The sequence below is a fragment of the Triticum urartu genome, chromosome 3A, assembly GCF_056163025.1.
Source record: "Triticum urartu cultivar PI428250 chromosome 3A, HENAU_Tu73, whole genome shotgun sequence".
In the NCBI taxonomy this organism is placed as follows: domain Eukaryota; kingdom Viridiplantae; phylum Streptophyta; class Magnoliopsida; order Poales; family Poaceae; genus Triticum; species Triticum urartu.
In genome coordinates this window covers 283499347-283521256 of record NC_141875.1, presented here as the reverse complement: position 1 = coordinate 283521256, position 21910 = coordinate 283499347, and the positions used below count along the sequence as shown (strand labels likewise).

The window sequence follows — 21910 nt, the reverse complement described above, 5'->3', positions numbered from 1 at the left end:
TGCTGCTTATAACACTTATTTATTCGTTATGTGAAGATATGCTATATATCCCTTATGACATTAACAATTTTGAATTTGTTCCTGCATACAACAGTCAGAAGTGTCCTGGCGATTTACTGCTGGACGGGTTATTATGCCCCAACATGAACTTATCATTATTTATAACCAAGGCTGGTCAAGATAATAATCATATATGAGAATATATCATACCTGTGATATTTGATCACACTTGTTGATTTTACCAAGCCAGTGTAGTAAGGGAGATAACCCAAGACTTTGGTACTGGTAGTTATCAAAGATTGCTGGCTTATGAACAAAACTGGACCGGGTCAATAAACAACAAATATTTACCTTTATTTTATACTGGCGACTTATAGTCGAAGACCAGGCCGGGTTAATAAACACCAGTTAATGTCATATATGACTCAGAAGGCATTATAAGCCTTATTGTTTTTCAATCACATATTACTATGTCACACAAGAAAAAATCTCAAAAAGTCATTCAATTCAAAACAATAGAAAAAAATCTGAGGCTTCCATAGGCCGCCAAGCCAAAATATCTTCTTCAATGAAACTAGCAATAGCCACTGGAAGGTACGCCCTTTGCATGAGCCGGCCCTCATTGACCCAATCGACATTTTAACCCGGATAAGTTCAGTTCTTATTCAAAGATAGACTTATCTGGAGTACGTGGGGTTAGAGCAGCATCGTGCATCACAGGACGATTTATCCAAGTTTCAAGGAAGGTGACTTTATAGCCTGGGCTTCTCCTTGCTATCCGTAAAACCATGCCCTCTCATGACAAACCGGCGTTTTAACCATAACAAGTTCAAGGTCTTGTTCAAAAGATTGACTGTTTAAGAGTTCGGCGGGTCAATTAGGATTACCTGATGGAGAAGCATCTGGCATACAGGCAGGATAACCTGGGGTTTTAGCTGAATACACCTGGCTTCCAAGCCTGGCTTTTATAGCCTATCACAAGGTTATGAACTTTTCGTTCTTTAGAACAAAAGAGCCCCCAAGTGACATTTTGAGCTGTGCTCAGGGGGTACCTATGTTTGAGTCATGATTTTGCCACAAACTCTCTTTGGTCCCAAGTTTTTGTATGTGGCCTATAAGCCGGATCAAAGGATAATTATAACTTTGCTGTATAAAGAAGAAGCCCCCAAGTAATCGAGGACTCATTAATTAAGAGAGAAAAAACGATAGAGGCCCTGCTTTAGCAGGGATGCCGGCTTTATTAGTTTAATCATAATATATACATCGTCAAAATATGTACATTGGATGAGCCGGTGGCTCAAGTGTAGTATGGCCTAAGCTGAGCAATATTCCAGGGCCGACGGGTCTCCTCCTCCGACATGTGTGAGCCTTGTGGTCTCGAACATCGATAAGGTAATATGACCCATTGTATAGATTCTTGCTGACCACAAAAGGTCCTTCCCAAGGTGGGGATAACTTGTGCATATCAGTCTGACCCTGGATAAGCCAGAGCACCAGGTCGCCTTTTTGAAAAGTTCTGGTTTTAAACCGGCGGCTATGATAACGGCGCAGATCTTGCTTGTAAATCGCTGATCGATCTGTTGTATGTCACGCTCCTCATCCAACAGATCAAGTGCTTCTTGTCGTGCTCTTTCATTGTCAGCTTCAACATAAGCCATCACACGAGGCGAGTCATGATGGATGTCACTAGGGAGAACTGCCTCTGCTCCATAAACCATGAAGAAAGGTGTGTATCCCATAGATCTGTTTGGGGTGGTATTGATGCTCCATAACACGGAAGGTAGCTCTTCCACCCAACAACCCGGCGTCCTCTGCAGGGGAACCATAAGACAGGGTTTGATGCCTTTCAAGATCTCTTGGTTTGCTCTCTCAGCTTGACCATTGGATTGAGGGTGAGCTACTGATGATACATCAAGCCGGATATGCCCATGTTGACAAATTTCTTCCATAGCACCCTTAGGGAGATTAGTGCCATTATCTGTTATAATGTTGTGTGGAAAGCCAAAATGGAAGATCACCTTATTCATGAATTGAACCGCCATTGCGGCATCACACATACTCACCGGTTCTGCCTCTACCCGCTTAGTGAACTTATCAACCTCCACCAAAAGGTGGGTCTTCTTATCCCTGGATCTTTTGAAAGGCCCAACCATATCAAGCCACCAAACGACGAACGTCCAAGTAATTGGAATCATCCTTAATTCTTGAGCTGACACATGGGCTCAACGTGCAAATTTCTGACATCCATCACACCCGCTAACAAGGTCCTCTGCATCAGCATGAGCTGTTAGCCAATAAAACCCATGAGGGAAAGCTTTAGCCACAAGGGACTTTGAATTGGCATGATGAAAACAATCTCCTTCATGAATTTCTCATAAAATCTCACAGCCCTCTTCTGGAGAAACAAAATGTTGAAACGCCCCTGTGACACTGCGATGATGTAACTCTCCTTTGACAATCGTCATTGACTTAGACCGCCGGGTTATCTGCCTGGCTAAGGTTTCATCCTCAGGTAACTCGCCCCTGGGTCATCTGGGATTACATGAAGAGGCGCCACCAACTGAGCCTCTGGGTCAGGAATAGCCAAATCCTCCTTTGTAGGAATCTTAACCGACGGGTTATGCAAGACGTTAAGGAAGACATTAGGCGGAACCAGCTTACGTTGAGAGCCCAGCCAGCTTAAAGCATCTGCCGCTTAGTTTTTCCTCCGATCAACGTGCTCAACTTGATAACCTTTGAAGCGACCAGCAATAATGTCCACCTCTCGTCGATAAGCCGCCATGAGTGGATCCTTAGAATCCCAAGTACCAGAGACTTGCTGAGCCACCAAATCTGAGTCGTCGAAGCATCCAACCCGGCTTAAGTTCATTTCCTTAGCCATTCGAAGACCGTGGAGTAAGGCCTCATACTCAGCTGCATTGTTAGTACAAGGAAACATCAAACGAAGAACATAGCAAAATTTATCACCTCGAGGGGAAGCAAGAATAACTCCAGCCCCCGAGCCTTCCAATTGCCTGGACCCATCAAAGTGAATAGTCCAATATGGGTTATCTGGCTTTTCCTCAGGCATCTACAACTCTCTCTAATCGTTGATGAAGTCCACCAGTGATAGAGACTTGATGGTCGTGCGAGGCACATATTTTAACCCGTGAGGCCAAAGCTCAATGGCCCACTTAGCGACCCATCCAGTTGCTTCTCTGTTTTGGATGATATCTCCCAAAGGTGCAGAGCTGACCACGATGATGGGCTGGCCAAGAACACCCCATATACAAGCTTCTTCCAGTGTGGATACCTCTGCTTGGACTCAATAAGCACTTCACTTATATAGTAAACCGGCCTTTGAACCAGATACTCCTTTGCCGCTTCCTTTCTTTGTACCACAATAGCAACACTGACGGCCCGGCTATTATCAGCCAAATATAACAACAAAGGCTCCTTATCAATAGGGGCTGCGAGTACTGGTGGCTTAGTCAGCTGCTTCTTCAAATCCTCAAACGCTGCGTCAGCAGCATCACTCTAGACAAAGTTACCTGTCTTTTTCATCATCTGATACAGAGGGATAGCCTTCTCCCCGAACTGGCTTATGAACAGGCTTAACGCTACAATACGACCCGCCAGACACTACACATCATTGGTACACGCCGGCTTATGAACTGGCTTAGCCAGAGAGGTGATAGCTTTGATCTTCTTCGAATTAGCTTAAATTCCTCTGTTAGACACCAAAAAACCCAAGAGCTTGCCTGCCGGCGCACCAAAAACACACTTGGCCGGGTAAAGCATGATCTTGTAAACCCGGAGATTATCAAAGGTTTCCTTCAAATCATCTATGAATGTCTCTTTCTCTCTGGATTTCACCACAATATCATCCACATAGGCATGAACATTACGCCCAATTTGGTTATGAAGGCAATTTTGCACACACCTCTGATAAGTCACCTGGGCACTCTTGAGCCCAAAAGACATAGACACATAGCTGAAGGCTCCAAAGGGAGTTATGAAAGCCGTCTTTTCCTGGTCCTTAACTGCCATCTTGATCTGATGATAACCAGAATAAGCATCCAAAAAACTCAAACGCTGACAACCCGCCATAGCATCAATAATCTGATCAATATGAGGGAGAGCAAAAGGATTATCTAGACAAGCCTTGTTTAAATCCGTGTAATCCACACACATACGCCAAGTGCTGTTTTTCTTAAGTACCAGCACCGGGTTAGCCAACCACTTAGGATGGAAAACTTCAATGATAAACCCAGCTGCTAACAGCCGGGCTACTTCCTCTCCAATCGCCTTCTGTCTCTCCTCATTAAAACGGTGAAGAGACTGCTTCAATGGCTTAAACTTTGGATCAATATTAAGAGTGTGCTCAGCGAGTTCTCTCGGTACACCAGGCATGTGTGAAGGCTTCCATGAAAAGATGTCCCGGTTCTCATGGATGAACTCGATGAGCGTGCTTTCCTATTTCGGATCCAGATTAGCACTGATGCTGAACTATTAGGATGAGTCGCCAGGAACAAAATCAACCATCTTGGTATCATCTGCCGACTTAAATTTTAACACCAAATCATGCTCTGTGGTTGATTTTTTCAAAGACGTCATATCTACTGGATCAATATTGTCCTTGTAAAACTTCAACTCCTCCGTTGCACAAACTGACTCGGCATAAGCCGCATCCCCCTCTTCACACTCCAGAGCTATCTTACGGCTCCCATGCACTGTAATGGCTCCTTTGTGACCCGGCATCTTGAGCTGCAGATACACATAACACGGCCACGCCATGAACTTGGCGTAAGTCGGCCGTCCAAACAGAGCGTGATATGGGCTGTGGATCTTGACCACTTCAAAGGTCAATGTTTCTGACCTGGAGTCATGATCATCTCCAAAAACAACATCCAGAGCTATCTTACCGACTGGATATGCTGACTTACCAGGCACCACGCCATGGAAAACAGTGTTTGACGGCTTAAGATTTTTATCAGTTAACCCCATGCGCCGGAAAGATTCATAATAAAGGATATTGATGCTACTCCCTCTTCCCATGAGTACTTTGGTAAACTTATACCCTCCGACCTGCTGTGCAACCACCAAAGCCAAATGACCCGAATTATCAACCCGCAGTGGATGATCTTCCCGACTCCACATGATGGGTTGCTCAGACCAACGTAGATAGCGAGGAACTGTCGGCTCCACTGCATTGACTAATCTCTTATGAAGCTTCTGGTCATGCTTACATAAGCTAGTGGTAAACACATGATATTGCCCACTATTCAACTGCTTCGGGTTGCTCTGGTAACTAGACCGTTGCTGTTGCTGACCCCCTTGATTACTCTGCTGGTTGTAACCACCCTGGTTGCTGTGATTACCTTGATTTCCATGGAAACCAGAATTAGAACCGCCACCGCCATAACCCAGACTATGAGAGCCGGACCCAGAACCGCCACCTGGCCCATGGCTGTCATGGAAAATATTTGAATTTTTGTACTCCATCATGATGTGATAATCCTTCCATAGATGCCCGGATGGTCTTCCTTTATTACCATGTCGTGGGCAGGGCTGATTCAATATACACTCAGGATTGATGTCGGATCCGCCGGCTTGTGGGGGTAGTTTACCCTTACGATGCTGACCATTATTTTGTGCGTTGGTGTTAGCCACAAAGTCAAAACTATTATCAGCATTGCGCTTACCGTTGCCTCCCAGGTTATACTATTGCCCCTTAGCGTTGCTCCTCCTCTTCCCCTTCCCCGCCTTATCATCATCATACTCGGGGTCTTTAGTACTATCAGAGTCAGCATATTTAATCAGAGCCGCCATGAGCGTCCCCATGTCATTGCAGTGGCATTTAAGCCGCCCTAATTTCTGCTTCAAGGGCGTGAAACGACAGTTGTTCTCCAACATCAACATTGCTGAGTCGGCATTGATGCGATCTAACAAGTGTAAGATTGTTGTGACCTGGCTCACCCAATGGGTTGTTGATTCACCTTCTTCCTGAACACAGGTGGCCAGATCCACAATCGACATGGGTTGTTTACACGTATCTTTGAAGTTCTGGATAAACCGGGTTTTCAGCTCGGCCCATGACCCAATGGAATTGTCAGGGAGCCCCTTCAACCAGGCACAGGCCGTTCCTTCTAGTATTAGGGGAAAATACTTAGCACACGCGGCCTCGATGACGTCCAGCAACTCCATGGCCATCTCATAACTCTCAATCCATGCCTCCGGACATAAATTAGCTGTATAGTTTGGCACCTTGCGAGGGCCTTTGAAATCTTTGGACAGACACTCATTACGTAGATCCGGCACCAAGCACGGTACGCCCAAGTTTCTATAGGTTACACCTCGCTCCACAGAGGTGGTCAGACGAACCGGAGTTGGTTGACGAGGCGCATACTGAGCTGCCAGCTCGGCCTCTCGACAAGCTCTACATTTATCCACCACGTCCTGAGCGTTTGCACCACCGCCCGCCGGGTCATGCCCACAGGGTGGGTTACGGTTCCGCCCATTACTTGATACAACCGGCTCATTGAGATGCCTGCTGTAACTCCGGCTCGGGCGAGGGGTAGAATGAACTCGATCGCGGCTGTAAGAATAAGCCTGTTGTTGAACCAATGATGTCTGAAGAAGATCTCTGGCCCTCCGTGTCTCGACTATCGCTGGTGATTCACCTTCAATCAGGATAGCTGCCTATCAAGATGCCGCAGCGGTCATGTTATCCAAAGGGTTGGAGTAATGACCCAGTGGCGTCGGCACGTGCTGTGGCGGGTTGTTGTTCTGACGAGGTGGATCCACTACGCGCGGTTGAACCGGCGTACCCGTCCTAGGTGATTCGACTCGGTTTACCCCTGCCGGGTTACTGGTTCCTGCTCCTGGCATGTTAAAAAGATGTCTTGCTTCGTAAACCGATGGTAGACGGGTCTGATTCTTCCTCCTCATGACATTGTTTGAAGCATTCTGATCCAACATGAGCCGGTAAGACTCCGCCTGAATCCGTTGTGATTGGGCATCCAAAGCAGCTTGTTCCTCAGCCATCTTAGTGCTTTCTGCATTTAGCTCCTCCTTAGCCTGTGCTATCTCATCGCTCAATCTTGTGATCGCCGCGTTATGTTGATCTTGATCCGCCGGGTTAACCACCGTTGTTAACATCGTCGTCAATTTATCCAGCAAATCAGTTAAAGCCTAGGTCGACAGGCGCTCAGGGCCTCTTGCCCCGGTAGCCGCTGGCGCCTTGACCCGGAAACCAGCTCCGCCGCAGTTGATGAATGCTGCACAGGCTGTGTACCGGCCATAAAAATTGCAACTCGATTCGGCGGCTCCCAGGGGTCTGGAATATTGTCGCCATTGGAACATCCCCCAAGCCGGCCCTCTTGCAGTTGATACGATGATTTGGTCTCACCAGTAGATGACTCTTCATCAGAATAAACGACAGTCTCACCACCAGATGCCGATCTATCCTCAGGTTCCACTCCATGGATAGATCCCACGAAGGCACGATTCATGGCAGGTCTCGCACGCTGAGCCGTCTCGATGATGTCGGTGCAGATGTCCGGCTCAGGGCCCGGTTCGCCGACCTTGCTGATGAATACATGAATTCCGTCGAAGGGGACCCAATACCCATACTCAATTGAGCCGGCCTCGGGGCTCCAGCCTACGTCGTCAATGTAGAGCTTGTCGCGGTGACTCTTGGTCATCCGGCCCATGGCGTATCCGTTGATCCCTTCGAAGTTTCCATTTAAGAACTCGAAACCATCATGCGATAGCCCCACAGTGGGCGCCAACTATCATGGAATTGTCACAGCAGGTGTCCTAGTGTGAGGACTTAGTCGTGGAGCCATCGCGTTGAGGTTAGCTTAAAGGGGTTAATCGGGACAAAGGACACGAGGAGTTTATACTGGTTCGACCCCTTACGATGAAGGTAAAAGCCTAGTCCAGTTTGTAGTTGGTATTTCTAGGGTTTTGATGAGCAGGGAGTGAATACGCTTGACCCGGCTCTTGATGCGTTGTTTCTTGTCCTAAGTATCCGCTAGGTCGTCCCCTTATATACATGGGTTAACGCCCGGCGGCCCTCAGAGTCCCGGCCGGATTATACAACTTATCCGGCTCGGCAACCTTTCTCACATGCCTTACAATACAGGTTTACATACATGGCGGTTTACAATTATGGTCCTTAAGCCGCCTTCGTGTCTGGGCCCTCTACTAAGCCTATCTATGAATCGCCATGTGACCTTGGGCTTCATTGTGATGAGTCTTCATAGGGATGACCCGGCCCCTCCTGGGCGGGTCATACCTAATAGTTATATCCCCAACAGATGGTGTCCTTAAGGTCCTTGTGATAAACTTTGCCAATGCGTCCCATGGCGATGTGGGCTGCCATGCTCTTTCCCAGACTCCAGGTTGGTGCATCGAAGGAAAACTCTATGGGTTAAGTAACTAGCGTCAATGTCCTTCCTGGAAATTGAACTCGAATCATCCAACGCTCCTCTTCTGGTAAAGTGGCGGTGTAGGTCCCGGTGAAGCTTGGTATTCCTATGTTTAGGTACCTAGTGATTTCCTTCAAGTGTCATCCAAAAGGTGTGTCTTCATCTGGTTGTGCAAACTTGTTCCTTGAGTCCGCCATCCTATAGAGTGGAAAATGGATAGGAGTCAGAAATGAGTAGAGAAGAGTGACCTATGGCTCATCTTGGTGGTCGTGTCCTACAATCAACGTGTGCTCTGATACCATCTTGTAGCGATCCGACCTCAAATGGTCAAATCTATGTGCTTAAGTGTCATCCCTAGATCGGTAATGCTGACACACACGGTACTTGAAGGATTTATAACAGAGTGTAATCACACACTTATTACATCGAATGACTCAAAAGTGAACTTATTACAATAATATGGCTTAAGGCCATCTAAATAAGATAACAGCGGAAGGCTTGGAAGATAAAGTGAGTCCATCAAATCCAACGGCATAACTGAGAGCACGACAATGACCTAGCGCACCTTACTCTTCGTCTGAAAGGTCTGCAACATGAGATGTTGCAGCCCGAAACAGGTCAGCACATGGAATGTGATGGCAATATAACACAATAGAGCAATGAACAGAATAAATGCTATCACTACATGCATATATGGCTGGTCGAGGCTCTATGGTTATAATGTTTTTGTGAAAAGCCATTTTTCCAATCAAAGGAATATATTTTATTTAACTATCATGGTAGTTGATAAACATTGAGAATGGTACCCCCATCACAATCCCAATTAAAAAGTAATTATTAACCCAACAAATTAGTTTAGAGTGACGAGATCAACATGATAATCCAAGAGCCAGATACTCAAGTTGTCCATAACCGGGGACACGGCTAACCATGATTAGTTTGTACACTCTACAGAGGTTTGCGCACTTTTCCCCACAAGACTCGATCTCCTCCATTGGTTTTCTCGCAGTACATGGTGTTTGAGAAACGGATGACCGAGACACAGTCTTTCAGAAACAATAACTCTTTACTCTGGGTGGACAGTTACACCTACTTTCCTCTACATCTGCTAGCCCACCACTAAAAGAGGTCATGCAACATACTCAACTATGCTAGATCCCATAATAGCTTGTGGCTGCACACGGTAGTTTCTAGCATGAATTATCTTATGATCCCTTTGAGTCTGGGTGGCGAACCAAAGAACAACACTGGTATATCCCCAGGTGCCCGCAACCAATCCACCTAGATGTGTATTTAAGTAGCCACCTTAAATTAACCATTAATTAACAATCTCACATCTTTCATGGATCACTCAAAGCAAACCACGTCTACAAGCATAACATAGCAGTATAAGCATAACGTAGAAGTAATTCCCAAGGGTTTGATAATAAAAGGGCAATAGGATCTACCTCATCATCTACTTCCCAATACCCACAAGTTAATCACATCCTAATCATGAAGTGTTTGAGGATTGTAACTAATGCATAAATACTGGGTATGAAAAGAGTATGGTCAATGTGTTACTTGCCTTCCTGACGATCCGCAAAACCTAAAGACTCATAGTAGCATGCTTCGGACTACAGGAATTCTATCGCAAACAACAATAGCATACAGAAGCAATCAAGCATAGATGCAAGGGTAAAACTCAAATGAGAAGATCCAAATATGAAAGTCCAACTAAAAAGCTTTGCTTTGCAAAAAGAATCAATCGAATTGGAGCTACGGAACTCAAACTATGGTCAAAAGAACTTCGAATTAAAATCTGCTAGAAACCATTTTTAAATTGTCAAAACCAAGTTCAAGTTGATTAACCAGAAAGAGGGCCTCGAGATGAAGATTTTGGCGTTGGTTTCACTGGATTTGGATGAACGGTTAAAAATTTGCGAGGGTTTGAAGATCAGGGGCTAATCTATTATAAAAATAATCGTGGATAGGTCCCTGGCCGAAAATAAAATAAACAGAAAAAGACTACGGCGCGAACTTCCGCTAACAGAGGCAAGCGAACGAATTCGTTCATTAAAATGAACGAACAAACGTTCACAAAGTAACGTAAATAGAACAAAATCGAGAAAACCGAACCGATCTGAAAAAACGATTAGGGTTTTAAAAAAACACAGCGGCGACTTTGCGATGTTTACCGGTTTACCGAAGAAAACCGGTGGGTCGGCGGGGTCCATGCCAGCGGACGGCGAGGCGGCTCCGGCGGGGCTCTGCGGCTGCGGCGAGGCAGCAGCTGCGGCCGTGGTGGTTGCGGCGGCGGGACGGGATGAGGGAAGAGTGGTCGGGGGCGGCGGCTTAAATAGCCTCCGGGGGGTAGGGGTGGTCCGACTTGGGGAGGGGATCGGCGGCGTGGCATGGCGTGGCGAGCTCGGACTCCCTAGGGAGTCCGGCGATGGCACGGTAGGGCGAGGCGCAGAAGGCGGCGCTGCAGCGGGCTGGCTGGGCCTTCGGCCCAGTTCGCTCCAGGAATTTTCTTATAAAATAAATTCCACCAAAAAAGAAAAATCCTAAATAAATATAAAAAATCTAAAAAATTCCAAAAACAATTTTCACTGTCTAAATGAAATATTTAGAACAAAGTGAACATTTTTCGGGCCTAGAATGCAATTTTTGAAAAATGCATCTTTTTCTAATTCGAATAAAATAGCAATAAATATCCCAATAAATATTTATTTGGTTTTAAATATTTTTCCTCCAATATTTCTTTATTTTGTAGAATTCATATTATCTCCTCTTTTTTATTTTTATATACGAAATATTTTGGAGAGAAAAATAATTAAAACCAAAATGATCCTCTTTTCAATATTTGAGAAAAATTCAAATATGAAAATGAATGAAATCCCCAACTCTCTCCATGGGTCCTTGAGTTGCTCAGAATTTCTAGGATCAAAACCCAAATGCAAATAAAATAAGATATGCATATGATGACCAATGTATAACATTCCAAATTGAAAATTTGGGATGTTATAATGGTGATGTGGGCGGCCATGCTCTTTCGTAAGCTCCAGATTGGTGCATCAAGGAAAACATGATGGGTTCGGTAATTCATGCAAAAGTCCTTCCAGGAACACGAACTTGAATTATCCAGTGCTTCTCTTCTGGTAAACTTCCAGTGAAGGTTCCGGTGAAGCTTGGTATGTCGATGTTCACGTACTTAATGACTTCCTTCAAGTGTCGTCCGAAAGGGGTGTCGGCATCCGGCTGAGACGTGCAGACCCGGCCACCCTCGCCATCCCACACCTGAGCCGCCATGCCTCTTCGTCAGCCGCAGCAAGTCCTGGCCGAATCTTCTTCTCCTCGTGCATGAGATGTGATACGTCTCCAACGTATCTATAATTTTTGATTGTTCCGTGCTATTATATTATCTTTTTTGGATGTTTAATGGGCTTTATTATGGGACTAACCTATTAACCGAAGGCCCAGTGCAAATTACTATTTTTTTTGCCTATTTTAGTGTTTCACATAAAAAGAACATCGAACGGAACGAAACCTTCATGAGGATCTTTTTTGGAACAAACACAATCCAGGAGACTTGGAGTGGAGGTCAAGGTAGCAACGATGCGGCCATGAGGTCAGGCGGCGCGCCCAGGGGGTAGGCGAGCCCCCCACCCTCGTCGGCCCCTCGTAGCTCCACCGACCTACTTCTTTCGCCTATATATATACTCTTATACCCTGAAAACAACCAGGAGAGCCACGAAACCACTTTTCCACTGCCGCAACCTTCTATACCCATGAGATCCCATCTGGGGACCTTTATCCGGTGATCTGCCAGAGGGGGATTCGTTCACGGAGGGCTTCTACATCAACACCATAGCCTCTCCCATCATGTGTGAGTAGTTTACCATAGACCTTTGGGTCCATAGTTATTAGCTAGATGGCTTCTTCTCTCTCTTTGGATCTCAATACAAAGTTCTCCTCGATGTTCTTGGGGATCTATTCGATGTAATACTTTTTGCGGTGTGTTTGTCGAGATCTGATGAATTGTGGGTTTATGATCAAGATTATCTATGAACAATATTTGATTCTTCTCTGAATTCTTATATGCATGATTTGATATCATTGCAAGTATCTTCGAATTATCAGTTTTGGGTTCAGTCTTGCAATGGGAGAAGTATTTAGCTTTGGGTTCAATCTTGCGGTGCTCGATCCCAGTGATAGAAATGGAACCGACACATATTTTATTGTTGCCATCGAGGATAAAAAGATGGGGTTTATATAATATTGCTTGAGTTTATCGCTATACATCATGTCATCTTGCCTAATGCGTCACTCTGTCCTTATGAACTTAATACTCTAGATGCATGCTGGATAGCGGTCGATGTGTGGAGTAATAGTAGTAGATGTAGAATCGTTTCGGTCTACTTGACACGGACATGATGCCTATGTTCATGATCTTGCCTAGATATTCTCATAACTATGTGCTTTTCTATCAATTGCTCGCCAGTAATTTGTTCACCCACCGTAAGATATGCTATCTTGAGAGAAGCCACTAGTGAAACCTATGGCCTCGGGTCTACTTTACATTATATAAGTTTTTGATGTACAATTCTAGTTTACTACTTATTTTATTTTGTAATCATTACGTTCCAATCTATACAACAAAAATACCAAAAGTATTTATCTTATTATCTTTATCAGATCTCACTTTCATAAGTGACAGTGAAGGGATTGACAACCCCTTTATCACATTGGTTGCGAGGTTCTTCTTTGTTTGTGCAGGTACTAGGCGACTTACATGTAGTCTCCTACTGGATTTATACCTTCGTTCTCAAAACTGAGGGAAATACTTACACTACTTTGCTGCATCACCCTTTCCTCTTCAAGGGAAAACGAACGCATGCTCAAGAGGTAGCAAGAAGGATATCTGGCGCTGTTGCCAGGGAAATCTACGCTCAAGTGAAGACATACCAAGTACCCATCACAAACTCTTATCCCTCGCGTTACAATATTTGCCATTCGACTCTCGTTTTCCTCTCCCTGACTTCACCTTTGCCATTTTATTCGCGCTTCTTCCATTCGATCTTTTGCTTGCTTGTGTTATCATGTACCTTCTTTTTGCTTGCATCTTCTCTTGCGAAAAGTTTATGGATCCTCATCCACTTGCTAATCTCTTTAAGAGATCCAATTATAATGAACCTATTGCTAGTGAGTTGAGTGCACTAGATTATCTTTATGAGGTTTTGCTTGAAATTCGTGAATCTGAAAAGTGTGATGAATTACTTTATGAAGCGATTCATGATAGATCTTTGAATAACAAGCATGATTGCAATGATTTTATTATAAATTCTATTGATGTAAATTGTGCTAATAATATGAAAAACCCTAAGCTTGGGGATGCTAGTTTTTCTATGTCCCCTACTTGTTGCAATGATCATGATTGGGGTGATAGTGTTTCTTATGATCTTGAAAATTTATTTAAGCCCCATGATGAATATGAGATTGATAATAATGTGTGCAATAATATATAAAGTGGGTTTGGAAGAGTGTCAACTTTAGATCCCATATATTTGGAGAATGTTCAATCTTATGAATTTTTTGATAAAAGTGGGTTTGGAGAGGTCATGACTTTAGCTAATGTTAATCCCACTATTTTGGAAGAGTGTCAAATTTGCTTGCATGTGGATCGTGTTGAAAATATTTTATGTCATAGATATTTTGTTGGATTTGCTTATGATCCCACATGTAATTATTATGAGAGAGTAAAATATTATTGTAGAAATTTTCATGTTACTATATTACCTCTCGTTATGTTGAGATTGCTATTGTTTCTTTCCGCTTCCTTGCATATGCTAGTTTTTGCTTGATATGATAATTTGTTGTCCTATAATATGCCTATGAATAGGAGTATGTTAGACTTAGATGTGTTTGTCACGTGTTTTATAATGCTCTCTTTTGTGCTTCAATTCTTGTCTTTCATGTGAGCATCAATGAAATTATCAATGCCTAGCTAGGCGCGTTAAACGATAGCGCTTGTTGGAAGGCAACCCAATTTTATTTTTGTTCCTTGCTTTTTTTCCTGTTTATTAATAAATATATCATCTATCCTCTATTATGATTGTTTTTTATGTTTTAATTAGTGTTTGTGCCAAGTAAAGCCTTTAGGATCTTCTTGGGTGATTGTTGTTTGATCTTGCTAAAAAACAGAAAGTTTGCGCTCAAGAGAATAATTTTCATTTTTTACCAGGGAGATATAAAATACCAATTACAACTGAAGTAGATCAATATAAAAATTATTTAGGACTTCCTAACTTTTCAGGATTTTTTGAGTTACAGAAGTATTCAAAACTTCCAGATTGCTACAGACTGTTTTATTTTTGGCAGATTTTATTTTTCGTGTGTTGTTTGCCTATTTTGATGAATCCATGGCTAGTATTGGGGGGTATGAACCATAGAGAAGTTGTAATACAGTAGGTTTAACACCAATATAAATAAAGAATGAGTTCATTACAGTACATTAAAGTGGTGGTTTGTTTTCTTATACTAACGGAGCTCATGAGATTTTCTGTTGAGTTTGTGTTGTGAAGTTTTCAAGTTTTTGGGTAAAGATTTGATGGATTTTGGAACAAGGAGTGGCAAGAACCTTAGCTTGGGGATGCCCAAGGCACCCCAAGGTAAAATTAAAGGACAACCAAAAGCCTAAGCTTGGGGATGCCCCAGAAGGCATCCCCTCATTCGTCTTCATCTATCGGTAACTTTACTTGAGGCTATATTTTTATTCACCACATGATATGTGGTTTGCTTGGAGCGTCTTTTATGATTTGAGTCTTTGCTTTTCAATTTACCATAATCATCCTTGCTGTACACACCTTTTGCGAGAGACACACATGAATCAGAATTTGTTAGAATACTCTATGTGCGTCACTTATATCTTTTGAGCTAGATAATTTTGTTCTAGTGCTTCACTTATACCTTTTTAGAGCACAGTGGTGGTTTTATTTTATAGAAATTATTGATCTCTCATGCTTCACTTATATTATTTTGAGAGTCTTTTAGAACAGTATGGTAATTTTCTTTGGGTATAAAATTAGTCCTAATATGATAGGCATCGAGGATGGGTATAGTAAAAACTTTCATATAGAGTGCATTAAATACTATGAGAAGCTTGATACTTGATAATTGTTTTGAGATATAAAGGTGGTAATATTATAGTTGTGCTAGTGGAGTAACTGTGGAATTGAAAAATACTTGTGTTGAAGTTTTCAAGTCCCGTAGCATGCACGTATGGTAAATGTTGTGTGATAAATTTGAAGCATGGGGTGTTCTTTGATTGCTCTCCTTATGAGTGGCGGTCGGGGACGAGCGATGGTCTTTTCCTACCAATCTATCCCCCTAGGAGCATGCACGTAGTCCTTGGTTTTGATGACTTGTAGATTTTTGCAATAAGTATGTGAGTTCTTTATGACTAATGTTGAGTCCATGGATTATACGCACTCTCACCCTTCCATCATTCCTCTTTGGTACCGTGCATTACCCTTTCTCACCTCGAGAGTTGGTGCAAACTTTGCCGGTGCATCCAAACCCTGTGATATGATACACTCTATCACACATAAGCCTCCTTATATCTTCCTCAAAACAACCACCATACCTACCTATTATGGCATTTCCATAGCCATTCCGAGATATATTGCCATGCAACTTTCCACCGTTCCGTTTATTATGACACGCTCCATCATTGTCATGTTGCTTTGCATGATCATGTAGTTGACATCGTATTTGTGGAAAAGCCACCCTCATAATTCTTTCATACATGTCACTCTTGATTCGTTGCACATCCCGGTATACCGTCGGAGGCATTCACATGGAGTCATATTTTGTTCTAAGTATCAAGTTGTAATTCTTGAGTTATAAGTAAAGAAAAGTGTGATGATTTTCATTATTACAGCATTGTCCCATGTGAGGAAAGGATGATGGAGACTATGATTCCCCCAAAAGTCAGGATGAGATTCCGGACGAAAAAAGGCCATAAAAAGAGAAAAAAAGGCCCAAATAAAAAAAGAGAAAAAAGAGAGAAGGGGCAATGTTACTGTCCTTTTTCCACACTTGTGCTTGAAAGTAGCACCATGATCTTCATGATAGATAGTCTCTTATTTTGCCACTTTCATATACTAGTGGGAATTTTTCATCATAGAACTTGACCTGTATATTCCAATGATGGGCTTCCTCAAAATGCCCTAGGTCTTTGTGAGCAAGCAAGTTTGATGCACACCCACTTAGTTTCTTTTGTTGAGATTTCATATATTTATAGCTCTGGTGCATCCATTGCATGGCAATCCCTACTCCTTGCATTGACATAAATTGATGGGCATCTCCATAGCCCATTGATCAGCCGCGTCAATGTGAGACTTTCTCCCTTTTTTGTGTTCTCACACAACCTCCATCATCACATTCTATTCCACCCATACTGCTATGTCCATGGATCGCGCTCATATATTGCGTGAGAGTTGAAAGTGCTTGAAAAGGCTATGTATGAAACAATTGCTTGGCTTGTCATCGGGGTTATGCATGATGGGAGCATTTTGTGTGACAAAAATGAAGCATGGCCAAACTATATGATTTTGTAGGGATAAGCTTTCTTTGGCTATGTTATTTTGATAAGAGATAATTTCTTGGTTAGCATGCTTAAAGTATTATTATTTTTATGTAAATATTAAACTTTTGTCTAGAATCTTTTTGATCTAAACATTCATGCCGCAATAAAGAGAATAACATTGAAAATTATGTTAGGAGCATTCCACATCAAAAATTCTGTTTTTATCATTTACCTACTCGAGGACGAGCAGGAATTAAGCTTTGGGATGCTTGATACGTCTCCAACATATCTATAATTTTTGATCATTCCATGCTATTATATTATCTGTTTTGGATGTTTAATGGCTTTATTATGCACTTTTATATTATTTTTGGGACTAACCTATTAACCGAAGGCCCAGTGCAAATTTTTGTTTCTTGCCTATTTTAGTGTTTCAAAGAAAAGGAATATCAAATGGCATCCAAACGGAACTAAACCTTCGCGGGGATCTTCTTTGGAACAAACGCAATCCAGGAGACTTGGAGTGGAGGTCAAGGAAGCAACGAGGCAGCCACAAGGTAGGGTGGTGCGCCCTATAACACCCACGATGCGGCTATATCTCCCACGTGTCGGAGCACGACTTAGAGGCGTAACCGCATAGTAGGCATGTCACAAGAGGGGAAAACTTTACACATCCCATGTACTGAATAAGAATGGGATAAAGAGTTGGCTTACAATCGCCACTTCAAACAATACATAAATATAGCATTACATCATCAAGAATACCATCAAGGTCCGACTACGGAACCAAAATAAAAGAAGACCACCCCTAATGCTAGATCCCCGATCACCCCGACTAGGCTCCACTACTGATCAACTGGAAACGGAACAACACAATGAACAAGATCTTCCTCGAGCTCCTCCTTGAGCTGGTTTGCATCACCTGCAACTGGTATCATCGGCACCTGCAACTGGTTTTTGGAAGTAATCTGTGAGTCACGGGGACTCAGCAATCTCACACCCGCGAGATCAAGACTATTTAAGCTTATGGGTAGGAAAGGGGGTAGTGAGGTGGAGCTGCAGCAAGCACTAGCATATATGGTGGCTAACATACGCAAATAAGAGCGAGAATAGAAGCAAAGCACAGTCACAAACTAGAAGTGATCAAGAAGTGATCCCGAAACTACTTACGTTCAAACACAACTCCAAAACCATGTTCACTTCCCGGATTCCGCGGAGAAGAGACCATCACGGCTACACACGCGGTTGATGCATTTTAATTAAGTTAAGTGTCAAGTTTTCTACAATCGGATATTAACAAATTCCCATCTACCCATAATCACGGGCACGACTTTCGAAAGTTCAAAACCCTGCAGGGGTGTCCCAACTTAGCCCATCACAAGCTCTCAGGTCAACGAAGGATATTCCTTCTCCCAGGAAGACCCGATCAGACTCAGAATCCCGGTTACAAGACATTTCAACAATGGTAAAACAAGACCAGCAAAGCTACCCAATGTGCCGACATCCTAATACGAGCTGCACATATCTCATTTCAGGGCAACACCGAATTGTCCAAGATTCCGGTAGGCCAACCCAGAGTTGCCCCTGGTGGCCACCGGCGGCTGACAGGTTGGACTAACACTCAGAGGAGCACTGGCCCGAGAGTTTAAAATAAAGATGACCCTTGAGTCTGCAGAACCAAAGGGAAAAAGGCTTAGGTGGAAAATGGTAAAACCATGGTCGGGCCTTTTTGGAGGAGTTTTATTCAAAGCGAACTGTTAAGGGCTTCCCATTATAACCCAACCGCATAAGGAACGCAAAATCAAGGAACATAACACCAGTATGACAGAAACTAGGGCAGCAAGAGTGGAACAAAACACCAGGCATAAGGCCGAGTCTTCCACCCTTTACCAAGTATATAGATGCATTAATTAAATAAGAGATATTGTGATATCCCAACATATCCATGTTCCAACATGGAACAAACTCCAATCTTCACCTGCAACTAGCAACGCAATAAGAGGGGCTGAGCAATGAGGTAACATAGCCAAACAACGGTTTGCTAGGACAAGGTGGGTTAGAGGCTTGACATGGCAATACGGGAGGCATGATTTAACAAGTGGTAGGCATCGCAGCATAGGCATGGCAATAGAGCGAGCAACTAGCAAGAAAAGATAGAAGTGATTTCGAGGGTATGTTCATCTTGCCTGAGATCCCGCAAGGAAGAAGAACGAGTCCATGAAGAAGACAAACAGACGTAGTCGAACGGATCCTCACTACTCGGAACGAAACCGAAGCTAACGAGAGAAGCAACCCGGAAAGAAGCAAGCAACAAAGTAAACAACAAAGCATAACATGGCATGATGCACAACCAAGTATGATGCATGTCCGGTTTAAATATGCATGACATGGCAAAGTGCACAAACAATACTACAAATTAAGTGGAGCTCAATATGCAACGAGTTGCATATTGACGAAACACCACAATCAATTATTGAGTTCTCTCTCAGTTATGAACCCAACAAAATTAAATGTTGGTTAACATGGAAAGAGGTGGAGCATAACAAAACTATACCATCTAAACAATTTAAATGGGGCCGGATATAACAAACAACAAATCCGGTAAATCCCCATATGCAATTATCAATTTGGTGCAACAACAAGTTTAAACATTTAAATGTTATTATCATGATGCGAATGACATGTGCAAGTTTTATGCAATATTTAAGAAAATGTCAACAAGAGCATATTATGAAGCATTTGTCATCGTGGCGGAAACGAAAGGGGTGCCACGGCGACGATAAAGAAACTGTGCCACGGCAACGTTCCGGTTCCGACACCTCATTGAGACGTTGGTGCAAAAGAAAGTGACGGGAGCGTGTCAAGCAAGGATGGTGGGGTGCTCCCGGATACCGGGTTCCCACGGGTCGACGACGGTGCCAAGCGAGGGAAACAACTATCGTTCACGGGAGGATACAACATCCGAACATGCATCTCATACAACACATGCATTCGTCCATGGCGGTCGTCTCGGGGTTATACCTTCGAAGCGTGCGTTTCGAAGCGGATTGGTTCATAGAGGAAGTAGTCGTTCATGACCCTCATGGAAGTAGCGGTACATGTTCGGGAAGTGATAGAGGTACGAGTCTTTAACAATGGTCATCGTACACATTCCGAGGTCGTCGGTAGAGGTTCTCGCAATCTCGGCGACGGTAGTGGAACACGTTTTTGTAGGGGTTCAAGTCATCGGTAGAGGTACTTGATGAATCCCGAAGCGGTCTTAGGCGTCTTCGCACGTAGGGGTACTTGGCGTTTCCGCGTTGTCGGTATTGCCGGTCCCGGACTCGGCAACGTAGTTGTACAAGAGCGCCATCGGACAGGTCGAATTCGAAGTCTTTGAGGGTTGTCGTGTTACTTGGCGCTTGCGGTATTGATAGCTCGAAGGGGTACTTGGCGTGTCCGAGGTCTCCGGCCGTAGTGGTACTTGATGATACGGCTAGTCGAACTTGACGAAAAACGGGTTTCCTCGGGGACTTGATGCATCCAAATTCTTCTTGATGGTCTTTTGTGCCGAAACGAAGCATCACAAGGCCTCGGTTGGGCAGCGGAAAGGAGGTGATGGAGCGGGCATGCTCAAGGGAGAGCAGCAGAGTGTAGCAGCAGTGAGGCGACGGTGGTGGTCGAACGAGGCAGGGTAGCTCGGTCGCGCGCGGGAAGAGGTCATAGGAAACAAGGCGAGGCTGAAGGTGGGTCTCGGGCAGGGGCTGTCCATGACTGGAACAGAGGAGGTCAACGAGTGGCGGCGTTGGGTGCTTGTATGCAGGGAGGCGGCGGACGCGGAAAGCTCGCCATGAGGGTGTCATGGCGAGGCACTCCGGCGAGGAGGCTCGTGACAGGGAAGAAGCCGCCAGCTCTTGGTGGTGGAGGTCGGCTCCGAGGTGGACGCGGGGGAAGGCAGCGACGCAGGCGAGGAGGAAGGAGAGGCCGGCATGGTTGCGCACGCAGGTCGGCATCCTGCTGGTGGTTGTCAGCGTGGCACCATGGCTGAAGGCCGAGGTCATAGTCTGCGAGGATGACCCCGGTGGCGCGGGTGCATCATGGTGATACGGCAGCGCAACGGAGGCTCGCGTGCAGGGGCATTGGGCGGGGGCGCTATGGCCGGAGGCGGGGACATACTCGGGTGACGGGAGGAGCTCCGACGTTGGGTAGCCACGGGTGTCTCTCGAGCGGCGCGCTCAAGCAGACGAGGAGAAAAAAAGGGGATCGAGAGGGAGTGGGACAGTGGGCGAGAGGTGCGGGTCGAGCGTGGCTCTCTGGCGGCGGTGTGGGAGTATGTGAGGGAGAGATGGGATCGAGAGGGAGTGAGCGATGTCACATCCCTGTGTTAGTCATGCATTAGGATTGGTTGAACATTTGCATCATGTTTAAATTCCCAGAAAACTGAAATGGGGATGATAGAACCCCCAGCCCCCCCCCCTGGAACAACTAGGGTTTACTAAAAACTTTTTCAATGAACCTGAAATGCCCTTCTAAAAAGCCCACCCTTTTTGTTTTGGGTTAAAAGCTTTGGCAAAAATATTTTAAATTCTCAAATAATCATAAACTAAAATGTTTGCTGTTGGATATATTCTAAGCAATAGCCATGATTAATTTTATGTTTTTCGAAAATGCCCTGGCATTTTTAATAAAGCCCTGAAGTAATAGAAATAATAGAATAAATGAAAAATAGAAAAAGAGAGAGAGAGAGCAGAGACTTACCTGTCGCCCTGGCCTGGCCCAGCTCGGCCCAGCCCACTGGCCACTGCCAGTCATCCTCCTCCTCTCGCCAGGAGGACGAGAGGCGCGTGGTCGGCGCTCTCAGCCACACGCCGGCCACCTCCTGCTTCTGCCGATGCCCAGACGCCGTCTACGAGTGCCACGCTGACCCCCTGGACCCCTCGACCGCTCC

At 44.4% G+C, this 21910-nt stretch overlaps 1 protein-coding gene across 1 annotated transcript; it reads right to left on the bottom strand.

The window, feature by feature from the left end:
- Window positions 1-5703: 5703 nt before the first annotated feature.
- LOC147979465 (uncharacterized) lies at window positions 5704-20975 on the bottom strand. The gene is made up of 2 exons (XM_087515218.1): window positions 20325-20975; window positions 5704-5985 (listed from the first exon to the last, which is right to left on the bottom strand). Exons 1-2 carry the CDS (start codon window positions 20973-20975, stop codon window positions 5704-5706), a joined length of 933 nt encoding a protein of 310 aa, XP_087371344.1.
- Between the last annotated feature and the right edge of the window lie 935 nt (window positions 20976-21910).

What these genes read in the sequence shown, in the direction of transcription:
- LOC147979465 (XM_087515218.1), bottom strand. Translation starts at nt 20,975, where the DNA reads ATGCCGACCTGCGTGCGCAACCATGCCGGCCTCTCCTTCCTCCTCGCC. An exon ending in ACCTGTCCGATGGCGCTCTT is followed by an intron (nt 5,986 to 20,324) that starts GTACAACTACGT and finishes ACCTGTGTTCAG; the next exon opens with GAAGAAGGTGAATCAACAAC.